At 40.0% G+C, this 12,574-nt stretch overlaps 1 protein-coding gene across 10 annotated transcripts in view; it reads right to left on the bottom strand.

Annotated features, from left to right (window-relative positions):
- The window catches only part of tenm3 (teneurin transmembrane protein 3), a 567,981-nt gene that overhangs the window by 59,111 nt on the left and 496,296 nt on the right, over nucleotides 1-12,574 (bottom strand). For 7 of the 10 annotated variants that reach the window (XM_078166323.1, XM_078166322.1, XM_078166326.1 and 4 more), the window contains 3 exons: nucleotides 3,712-3,783; nucleotides 1,776-1,953; nucleotides 976-996 (listed from right to left, as the gene is read on the bottom strand). In XM_078166323.1, coding sequence (XP_078022449.1) covers nucleotides 976-996; nucleotides 1,776-1,953; nucleotides 3,712-3,783 — 271 coding nt within the window. The remainder of the gene's footprint in view (nucleotides 1-975; nucleotides 997-1,775; nucleotides 1,954-3,711; nucleotides 3,784-12,574) is intronic. The other 3 variants (XM_078166324.1, XM_033623072.2, XM_033623075.2) reach the window with 1 other exon arrangement.

The raw sequence follows: 12,574 nt of genomic DNA on the forward strand, positions 1-12,574 counted from the left end.
ATGTTTATTTGAAACTTAAGTTTGAAAGAGTACTCTGTTGCTTCCTGAAGCTAATTGCAATCACTCTGTTTTCTGTATTAAATCTTTAAGACTATGAATCACCTTGCATGATTTTTCAAAAAAAGGACAGTGAGGTTGAGGCTAGGAGAGGGACGGATGAAGAGACTGGAATATAAAACACAGATATAAGGTAGACCAGTAACCACAGCCAACACTTTCACCCCCCAACGTCTGTCCTTGCTAGGGGCTGCTGCTGACTTCATCTGAGCTGACAACAGAAGAATAGGCTCGATTTCGTGTGAACACTTGTCAAGATTAAAGAGGGAAAGAGAATGAGACTGAGGGAGACGAAAAAGGAAAAAAAAAAGGCGAGATGAGTGGGTCTGATTTGATGGTACCAAACATCAGGGCTATTTTTCCCCTAATTCTTTGCTTCTCTCTGCCTCGTTGTGCACTGCTGAGTCATATTGCAACATCACTGATTAGTAAGCGAATGGATAATTAAATATTTCCAGATCATTTTACTTTGGTGAGTCAAATGTGACCATGACGGACAGAAATGACAGCTAAAACAACAAAAAGTAAAACTCAAGTGAATAACCCTTCAGCTAGCTGGTGTGAAGGCTGTCTGGTTCCATATCATCCATTTGTCTGACCCATTTGACAGCTCCCTTGTCCCTGCATAATACAGTCTGCAGCTTTGAGGCATTACTGGGAAGAAATTACATATGCAAAATTAGCTTGCTAACAGCTTTATCCAGATTGGTGGCTCACTGATGCTCTGTGAGCCTGGGCTAAGGACGTCAGTATATTCAGATCTGAGAAATGCCATGAATGAGAAAAAGTAATAGTTTTTATGAAAAGGAGGAGAGAAAGACGGAGGAAATGTGCAGACAAGAGTTTAATGCATAGGCAGCATAAATGGACAGTGGGATGAAAACAAGGTTAAAGGTGAAAAGGATTAGTCACTCTTACCTATGTCTGAAATCTTTGTTTCTTTAATACAGTGAAAGCAAAGGAAAGAAAACAGAAGAAATACGAGTTAGTAGACAGATTGGTCTCTGATAGATATTAGCACAAAAATCACCAGAAAAGAGAAACTGACTAGAAAACAATGACGCAACAGTTAGAAGTCAGATTTAGAAGATGAATCATGCTTCACAGAAGTCAAAAGGAAAAAGATTTCAGTTGGCTATTAGACTTGGAGTTTTTGAAAAATGAGGACTCAAGAGTGTGCCAGAAGCATGTTTCTAAATTCAGAGCACTAAACCAGTGATCTTTTATCTTTTAGCACTTTGGCTAAAGAGTAAGTACTCGAATGTTAATTACTGTGGTGGCAAAGTGTCCAATCTGGCTATGCATCTATCCCTCTCTTCTTTTATGTTTTCAAGCACTTTTCAAAGTCATCCAAAGACCAATGATGAAGAGTTGAACAGTTGAGTGCAGAAAGAAAAGATGCCCAGAAAAGCTGAGACAGAGAGATGAATTCAGATTCTGGGTTTTAATTAAAAACCAAGGACTCTCAAGTCGATCAGTTCATTTTCACAAATGTTTTAGGTCATATTTTGTTTTACTTAAATCCATCAACAGCCGTGTATTTGCAGTGACCCTGAGAAACATGGATGAAATGGCTTTGGCAAAGCTTTCCTGTTAAATGGATCATGATGTCTCTGAGTGAGACCTTCAGCTCTGTGACACTGGGAAATGTATTCTCTGGATTAGGTTCAGATTCCTGATCTGGCAACAGCAGCCATCCTCCCTTGCTCTCCTCTTACCTCAGCTCCATGACACTGGTAACATTCCCAGAGGGGAAGATCCTTCTGATGTAGTTGAAGTCTCCAACGAAGATGCTGCCATCTGCTCCGCAGGCCAGAGCCAGAGGTGCCAGCAGCTTGTTGCCCTCTGCCTGCCCATTACAGCTGGGGCAGGAGATGCTGCGGCGGCGTCCATTTCCTGGGATAAGACATCAAAATAACTTTGACTGACTGCAAGATTTGGTTTCTGCTCTTTCCACTAAGACAGACTCACCAGCTGAAAGCTTATGTCGTAATAATTGTATCCATCCAGGTTGTTAAACAATGACTGTTTACATGCATAAAATATTGTGTTGTGTGTCACCAACTGCGGTAAAAACCCCAACTGAATGAGCTGTAAACTTTTCCAAAGAATGCTCCTAAAACCCAAATAATAACGGCAAATCCCACATGTTAATCACAAAATGCTTAATTTGGAAATAGGCCTAATTCCACATATCTCAACACAATATGCTGTTTACATGACCTGTATCAAATTTGGAATAATAGTGACATATAAGTGTGCATTTAGACTCTGTCAGTGTTGTAGGCCAAGCATCTGTTTAACATTTAAGTCAAAGAAAGACGTAAAAACATGGGACAGATGCACTATCCACCATCGGAAAGACCTAGCGTTCTGTTCCCTTTAGGAATTCCAAGTAGACTCTGAGAAACTCTGAAGGCATCACGCCCAACAAGTGAAGCTCGACACTGGCAAGTAAAAAGATTCGGGAAGCGACAAAATGTGTCAGACCAGATGTAGGATTAATGCAGACAGGCACTGCAGTTTATAGGGAAACTGACTTTCCAAAATTGGAAGGAAAACAGTAATAAGCTGCAGTTTCTCTGAAAGCAGCTACACACTTCAAAGAAAACTGACTATTAAATTCAATCCAAAATTTTGTCAAAATATATAAAGCCAGTATATTTTTCCAACAGCAATGTATTGCATTGATAAACAGGTTGAGATTGCAGTCTTGGTGAGTGCATAAAGAAACTACATTGTATATATCAGTTGCAAATACCACTTACTACAAATGACCACTGTAAAACAAAATGGAACTGTGTAGTGGCACCGACAGGATTCTGTTTTACATGCACACGAACATATGGCACAACAGCACGCACATACACAGTCTACTCAGTGATCAAGTGAGAGCATGAGTAGAAGAGATTGATTCATGTTTTTTAGCACTGACATTATCGATATAACACCACAATACAGCTCTGATTAGCCTTCCTCCAGCATTTCAAACACCAGCTAACAGGACGAGGCTTTGCTTAGCTGTTGATTCAGCACCATTGATAGCTTTCCTGTCCACAGTAGACATCCAGGCAAGATGTATATGTGTGCAGGGGAACCTAGACGTTGAGGGCAGGGGGCTCTTATGCATATTAAATAGTATCTGGTGCCACTACGCAGTCTCGTTAAATTTTACAGTGTACATTTGTAGTTAGTTAACTGTGGTAAAACCTTTTGTTTATGTTGTTACATTTGGCTTAACTGTCAATGCCCTTTGTGCCGTTCACTAAGAGCTCCACTTTGCATGGCTTCCTCCCTCTTAAAACAGCCTTCTCAAGCCTTAAAGTCTATCCCGAACATATGGCAGAGATAATATCTTTACATAGTAGAAAAAAATAGTTACCTTGCCTCTCAGGGCTTCCGTAGAAAACATACTTTCACTAACTAAACCAGTTTTTTCAAGTGTTTCTGATCACTGATACAGTTTTGAAGTTGCACTCTAGCAGATAGACTCAAAGATGTGTTTTTCTGGGTCCCATAAGATTCCTGTGACTCTCACACTTAAGCCACTGGAGCAAGTAAAGCAACATTACCATCCATCATGCAATGACATGATCAACACTGATCACAAATGTGCAGGCTCAGTCGATCAATAATATCTAAATTTATATTTACCCATGATGCTGCTGATGACAGGGGGCTGCTGGGAAATGAAAATGTTCTCACCGTTGCCCTTGTACAGTATACCTGTTGGAGAGAACACATGAAGATGAGATATAAAGAGCAGTGAAGAGCAGCAGAGAGAAAATGGAGCCAGACTAATTTTACTTTGCATTAACGTCTGTGTTGTGATTGAGAGCACGGGGACGGTAGAGGTGAGATTTTATTAACACCGCTGCCATTCCAAAACCTACTAAAATATGGCACAGGTATTATCCTTTTACTAAAAATCAGATCTGGCCCTGTGATTGGGTCTCTCACTGATGTGGTATCCTCACTTGTTGATTGGACTATATTGCATATTTTAAAATGAGAGTGTTGTGTTGTGGGGGGTGGATGTGTGTAAATACATGTCCTCATCTAAAGCAGCAGAACTTCGTTCATGGACTGTTATGACACCGTCTTTCTCTTTTCATTGTAAACTGTCTTTTCACTGCAGGGACAGAATATACAGCATGCACACATACTGTGGGTACGTTTGTGTTGAAACATATGACATTTTCTCTCTCTTTCACCATGCAGCTCCCGGAGGAACATACAGCATGTAAGATTAAATGGATGCTGCTGCTGTTGCTCTGTGTGTATGTTTGCGTGCGTTTCGCATTTGCGAAAAGAAAAAAACAAAATGGAAATTAACTGCATTTTAATGACGATAAAACTTTATATCTAAACTCAGATGAAAATCAGTTAAATGCATTAGAATGTATATCTTCTGTTGTACATTTATTAAACTTAAACAACTTAAACTAAGACTACTGTAAACTGACCTATGCTGAACTCTAGTGAATCGAGAAAATCAAGTGTTATGGCGGCATCTTTGGGTGACAGCTTAAAATATTTTGTTCACTAAAGGAAAAGTTTCATGTCATGTGGTTACACACATGTGTACAGAAGTCCAATGGTATGGTAATCTGGTTAAAATAAGGATAACTGTCAATAGTGTCATCTGACATAACAGTCATATTGAACATTTGTAAATATACCTTATCACCCAATATAAAGCAGTTAGACTCAAACAAACAAGCTACAGAGACCTCAGCCAGCTTATAATGAAACAAGCTAACATGAGTGCAGGCCTCTCAAAAAAAATGGAACAAAGTACAGTATCCACACACTGGACTCCAGGTCATAAAAAATGTATCAGCCTGAAAAAGGCAAAATTTCAATGAAAAACATTTCTAAATATATAAAACAAAATCAACAACATACTGAAGTGGATGTAATTTTCTTTTTTTTTCCAGATAAACAACCACTTCATTCCTGAACCAACTGAAATGGGTTTGGATAGCCCATACTGGCTTCAAGAGCAAGTCAGTCCCCATAAACCCTCTTGTTAAAAAGCCCAGAAATAAACATGTTTACAACCTGGTACAAAAAATGTTTTTGCTCTCTATAGCTAATTTCAACATTCATAATAACTGTAGACGGGATACATTTTTATAGAACTCACACATTTAATGGTTTTAAGGATTAAATTGTGCATAATTATGGGCATGGCTGTTTTGTGTGACATGTGCTGTCTGCTGACAAGTTGCTACCATGGCAACAATGTTGGTTAGGAAATCATGGCGTAACCCCAGATTCACAGAATATAGGCATGTCCTTACCTGTCTCTATAGACTGAATTACCATGACGTTGCTCTAACAACAACAACAACAACAGCAACAACAACAATCAGTTAGCATCAGCATTAGCATTATCACAGTGAACCATAGCTGTAAATACACCATGCTAACCAAGGTACCAGCTAGCATTAGGGTTAGCTCCACCTTCTCATCAAAATAGGGTCACTTCTGGCTCCAAAAATCCAAGATGGCGACAGCCAAGATGCCAAACTCGAGGCTTCAAACGGGAGTCCACAAACCATTGGGTGGCTATGTCCATTTTTTATGCAGCATATAATGTATACTGAGAATGTATGGCAGGAGGGTCACACATTTGACCGGTAACTTGTGGCCAAAGTTACAATGTCTGAAGGGTGATACAGCCTGAATGAAACACAAGTATTATAGTATGTTGGTAGCCTCTTCACACTGTCACTGTTTTCTTAAGGCTATGACGACTTATGAATAAATTGTAACGTCATGCACTTTCCTATCATATGTAGTACAACTACTCCTGCATGTTGCTGAACTTAATAATTTTCTAATTATGCGGCTAATAAAGAGGAGACACAATATGAGATGAGAGGAGGAGGAAGAGGGGTTGGGTTGGCTGGTTTGTGAGGAGGTTAATGTGAATGAGTGGTGAGAAGAAGAACAGAGGAAAAGAGAGGGATGCACTCGTTCTTCAAAGTGAGACATCAAAGAGGAACCTCCTGCGGTGAGCTGAATTATTAAAACTCTGCTGCCATCTTGGAAACCAGCCCACATTACGCTACATGCATGCATCTATCTATCGACGAGTCTATATTCTACTCTTTACATGGATGTATAGCAAACTGGGGATACGCCCAACAATTTGAAGTTCTTCAAACCCAGTGTGGCATATTGCTATCGGCCCCTAAATCCCATATCAGTTGGTTCCCTTCCTGTCAGGTTATCTCTATATCCCTCTCCTTCCTCACTCTATCCTCCTCTCCTTCTCTCCCTCTTTCATCTCTCCCTCCATTAGTAGGTGTTGATTGATCAACAGAGGCCAAGCCAGCAGGGTTCCACCCATGCTGTGCTGTGGTCTACACAGGCAACCAACTATTTGCCTGACTGGAAAAAAAAAGTATGTGTGCATGTGTGGCGATGCAGGGTGGTGAGAGAGACAGAGAGTGAGAGGGGGGCTCTGTAGAGAGAGAAAGGAGCATCGAATTTTCCTGCTGTGTTAAAAGAGACAGCAGTGAGGCTTTCTCACACGGCTTTCTAGATGAGTGTGTGTGTGTGTGTGTGTGTGTGTGTGTGTGTGTGTGTGTGTAAATGAGTACATTTGACCTTGATCTCAAAAAGAGTCAATCTCAAAATCTAAATTCTTACACCCTTACCACACCCACTAAGGGCCCTGGCACACTGATCTGACCTCAAAGACCTAGTCCCACCAAGGTCAAACCCATTTGGCTCATGCCTTCACTTGCACACCATATTCATTATTCAAAACACATTGCTGGAAGACAAAACAAACCTGCTGTCCATTGTAACACCCCTGTGAATTATTTTAGCTATCACATGCTTGAAAACAAAATTGAGAAAATGTGTTTTCAGCATGTTTCTGCTTGTGGAAGAAGAAAAGATGCGAAGGAGGAAAATAAATAAAGAATGCCCCAAAATGGTGAAATGACTGATTCGTTAGACTGACTGCTCTCTGACGCTGACTGCTTCTGCTGCTGATTTAACAAGGCGAGTTGGCTGAGAGGCTGCTGATAAGGGCAGACTGAAGCCAACTGTGCTGCAAAACCTTCAGGTGTGGTCAGCCAAACACGGCCTAACCGTGCCCAAGCCCGAAACAGCTAACTGTTGAGTTGGTGTATCAGGGCTCTAACACACACACACACACACACACACACACACACACACACACACAAACACACATACATAATTATGATAACAACAACAGCACTTTACTCTGTGATGATGGATCTAATTGATGGATCTTAATACACGCTGACAGCCACACATGCACACACAGAATAAACAAGGGTTAATGGCAGTCAAATAATAAGTGACATGCATGCACACAGCATGTATAATGTATGAAGCAAGTTGAATAATGACTGTAGGTTGTCAGCACTGGAAACCAGTATAATAAATGACCAACAGCCACTCAGTGGAAAACACTCGCAGTTTTTATAGAAATAGTTACTCATGGCCAAGGACAAATGTGGATCTTTCAGGTTTAAAAATCTGTCTTCTTTCATTCTGTACCAGTGAATGGCTTTTTCCTCATCTTTACTGAAGACAGGGGTACATGTGAAATGAATTGGCGATAAAAGTCTTCTGAATATTTTTAATTCACCACTGTTTCATTTATCATGTATTTGGAACAGTTTCTGTAAATAAAGCCTGTTATGTGAGAGGTATCCCAAGGTAGTGTACCTGTCCCCATATCTTTCTTAATTAATGGCATTACTGATAACTAATTAACTTCCACTTCTTATATATTAATGTTTTACATTTAAATAGTAAGACAAAATATATTGTTGCATCTTGGGTTTATTGTCGTCATGTGAACACTTGCGACTGAAATCTCTGAATGCAACTTATGATGATAATTCTTACATACATTTTTATTTTAGACTTTTCTCTAATGAAATGGTCAAATGAGAGAAAATCAATTTCTGACTGAACGTGTCAGAACAGGCCCTCACACCAAGATGACGGTCGGCCGTCGGTCAATGGTGGGCTGTCAGTGAGCGTCAAGTCGACCTGGTGTGTCCCCCACAGTTGCCTCTTGTCACTCCTTGTCTCCTCTTGTTGGCCATTTCTTTTAGAAAATTCAGTAAGTTGAATTGGCTTTGCCAATGGCACAGCCCGTTGTGCATGAAATCCCTCTGATTGGCAGTTCAGCCCATGAAAAGAGAAATTGAAGTTGGGAAACAAAGAGCTAAAGTCAAGAGGGAGTGAGACCAAAACATACTTGTTTCACTATCAAATAGCTGACAGTAAATAAGCTTTGTTGTTTCAACATTGAATTGTGCTGTCAATGTGCTAACTGGCTAACTAGCATCAAGACGGTCTTCCGGTTTCCCTTTTTAATGACAAATACAGACTTCTGTCGTCTGCTGATGCGGGGAGTTATTACTCTCATACAGATGCAGAACGAACCTGCTGGTTGACAGTCGGCTGTAGTCTTTGCGGTGTGTTTACGCACAACCTTTTGGCCGGGATACGGCAAAGTCAGGCGACACAGCAGACGATCTTCGATGCCGCTAGTTCTCTGAAGTCAGTTTGGTGGGTCTGGGCCGTCCATGACATGCAATTTGTGTCAAGGGGTGGGTGTTGCTTTGCATGAATGAGTCATCAGCAAAAAATGTAGAAGAACCACTGAATATAAGACATTAGTAGATCCCCTCTTGCATACTATCTGGTACAGTCATATATTAAAACAACTAAAACACAGACATCTAAAAGTAAACCTGTTGTTGACTGCGCTAGACTTCACTCTCGAACACTTATCATCTTCTCACACTGTGACAGTCTGAACTAGTTCAGGCAGGAGAAGAAGACTGGCTCTGATGAAGCGAAGGTTGACCTTTAATATTAAATGGCACAGTCTCTGCATACCTGTCAATTATTTGAGCAGGGTGAGAGAAATGCGTAGAAGTGTTATTAGAGGGAGCAGGTGTACAATTGAGTCAGTTACGTGTAAATTACTTGGAGGTTACTTGCATTTATTGAAGTGATAGGTTGTATTTTGGTAGATTTTCAGATACTATTTATTTACTTATTTCGTTTAATCATTGGTAATCTTTTTAAATTTCTTAAGGCTATTTTGTTTGTAGGTTTGTTGTCATGAAACTCAACTACAAAAACTTAAAACTGGGATTTGTGCTATGTCAATGGTCAGAAAAAAACAACACACGTTAAGTTGTATAAAGTTCAGTAATTTCTATTTGCTGTCCTGGAAAACAGCAACACTTTCTCATGTTCTCTGGAGCAAAGCGCTAAAGCACCCTGACTGTGGCTGAGCTGCTTAGTGTCTGAATAATAGAGTGTAGTGCTTTACAGGGCAGCTTACACACTTACACTTACCCAGTCTCTCTCTCTGTGCACACACACTGATGTATGAATACACAAGACAAACATGGGCTTCAAAAACTCACAAGTACATTTGAATGGAAATCAAACACACACACACACACACACACACACACACACACACACACGCTGCACAACATCCTCACAATGCATGCACATGGAAGCAGACCCTCTGCCCCTGAAAGCCCTCCACACACACACTCTCCCTCTCTTTCATCCAGTCTTATCGGAGTTGTTCAGCAGTGCTCACTACTCAGTGCTCACAGATCACACAACACCAGGTGTGTGTGTCTGTTTGTCTGTCTCTGTGTGTGTAAAGGTGTGGACGATCCTCTACACAAATCCGGTGTGTGTGTCTTTTCCGCTCTTATTCTCTTTCCTCTGTGCATGTATTGTTTCTCTAATCTTTTATAAAATCCTGTTTATCTCACTTCGTTTCTGTCTTTGTCTTTATGTTTGCTGGTGCCGATCCTTTCCACAATAAAGGTGGAAAAATATCCACTTACTGCTTTACGGTTTACATGAAATGGATTTCTGAAAAGTTGTGCCAAATCCACACCCTCTCTTTAGCACTGATCCTTTTAATGGTGACACAGAAACTAAAATTTGAGATGGCTGAGATTTTAAAAGTCACTGTTGCAAAAGAGAAGTCAAATTCGGTGCTTAATAATAGAAGGAAAATTTTAATAATGAACCAAACTGTCAGAGTTTTGTGATGTTATGATATTTATCTTGTTGTTTTATGTTACTTTGTAAAATGGCACTGCTCCTCAAAATATTTACTGAGCCTTCATTAGCATTTAACATTTAATTCTTTCTGTTCAAATTAGGCTCCAAACAAAATTAATCCATGATGCTTTACTAAAAGATAAAACACGATGAAAAACTATTGTGTAAGACAATTCATTAGTTGATGTTGTTCAGTAAAAGTTAGCACTCCTTCTGATTTGATACAGCTATAAAAATGAGAACGAAGATACAATCAAACGAACAAAGTGTGCTTCCTCATTACCACGGTAACTGGCTTTAAGATGTGCTGCTGTATCCTGTTTTCTGCATCAAAAGAAACAGAACAATGTTCTGACTCATCTCTCCTCCTCTATGGGGCTACATAACATCCTCTGTAGGAAGTTAACTGGTGTCTACTAGCTGAAAATGTTTTTAGATTTTATTTAACATGACAGTTGCAGAAATTTTGGGTTAGTAACATGCAGAATTGTTGTATAGTTCAAACCACACAGACTTCAATTTTACAGAGGGAAATGTTACAAGAATTAGTGTTTACATGTGTGATGCTTTTGCACCATACTTAATATCCTCTAGGGCCCCCTGAAAGTCAAAAATCTGAAACATCAGTTGGAGTCCCCTCAGTTGACTGAGATTCTTCAAGCAAGCAAGCAAGCAGTCCTTTATTTATTTATTTTTGGTCAGTCAGTGTGCACTTCTTAAGACATTTTGGTCCCCAAATTTAGCTGCAGAGTGAGCACTCCCCGCTTATACACTGCTCTCTGATACAGGCAGCTGCAGACCCAGAGCCAGAGCGAGCCTGAGTGAAGCGGAGGAATTTGCCCGCAAGAGGGAAGGCTTTGCCTAGTCCGACTTGGAGATAACGTTATATTCTGCCTTCTGCTTAGAAGTGATATCTAGTGTCTGCAAAAAAATGTTGTTGATCAGTTACAATCAATCCTAAGTGCCCTATCATAGGCAAATGGACTTGCTTAAGTTTCTTAAAGACGTTTCACCTCTCACCCAAGGGGATTCTTCAGTTATAACTGAAGAGTTAGAAGTTAGAACTGAATAAGCCTCCTGGATGAGGGGTGAAACATCCTCAAGAAACTCAAGCAAGTCCAGTTGCCTACGATATAGCACTTAGAATTACCACGACTTGGATGACTGAGAATCTTCACCAACATGTTACGATCTGTCTTTAGCATAGTTGACACACTTCAGCTCAGAGGGCTCATTTGGCTAGATTATTATATAAACGTTGTCGTCACCCTGAATGTCTCGACAAACTCTATTCAATCTCTCAAACTGTATGCGGAAAAAAGGAATAAATAGTAAAATATTTATTAATAACAGCCAAATCCAATGACATTATTCTGAGTTGAGTACAGCACTAATATCTACCAGTCTTTCAGGAGGCTTTCAAATCAGGGACCTGGGCCACTCAACCTCAAAGTCCTGATCATTTGATTAATGTGAACTCCGTGTGCCGTACCTGAGCACGGATCATTGATCCATGCCTGGGTCCACTTGAAAAGGATCTTTCAATGTGTACTCAGGTGCAGTTTGCATCAGGTCAATACCAAATGTAGCAAAACACGGTAGTGGACTGCTTTTTAACATGTAGCAGTCAGAGAGTAGAATTGCAAAGGCATTTCTTAGTGCTGCCTGTCTACTTTGGAAATCTGCACACTCTAATCTCATCCTCTAAACTGCATGGCCATGGGTGATAAAGTCGGAAGCAGGAAGGAGAGAGTTGTTCTTGACATTGTCTCCTAAATATATAAACAATAGAAGGCATAATGTGAAGGTAAACTCCAATGTATGGCCTTGGGATCTTGCAATCAGAGCTCTTTTCAATGCTGTAGCAACAACATAAACAAATGTCATACATGATGACGTAAGTGCACTCGGGTATGAAACAACATTGCTGATGTGAAAGCTGAGTGTTAGGGGTGAGGGGGTAATTGTACTTGGGCTTACTGTGAATCAGTTGTGCCTTATATGAAAATGTCCTAAATAATCCAGAGAAAGGAAGAGACTTTAAGACTCTTTGGTTACTTTATGTTATGTGAACCATCAATTGTGAATGAACGAATTAATAATTCAGTAAACGAATGTAAATCAGTAAAAAGAGAACAAAGCTGCCTCACTGCCATTTTTATCCAAAGATAAATATGAAGATAAAACTTAAATTTGAATATGAGACATACAGTAAATAAGAAAGTGACTGGTCTTCCCTGTCAAAAGATGAAAACACAGAACAAGACACAATGAAATCAATGCCAGACGTCAGCACGCACTGTGCAGGCATGAGATATCCAAATGTAACACATTGTCTCATCCACATCATTAGCGAAGCTACAAGACAAACTACAAAAAAAAACACAGCAGGAGTGTTTGATGGTCT

This window comes from Epinephelus lanceolatus, chromosome 3 (assembly GCF_041903045.1).
Source record: "Epinephelus lanceolatus isolate andai-2023 chromosome 3, ASM4190304v1, whole genome shotgun sequence".
Classification (NCBI taxonomy): domain Eukaryota; kingdom Metazoa; phylum Chordata; class Actinopteri; order Perciformes; family Serranidae; genus Epinephelus; species Epinephelus lanceolatus.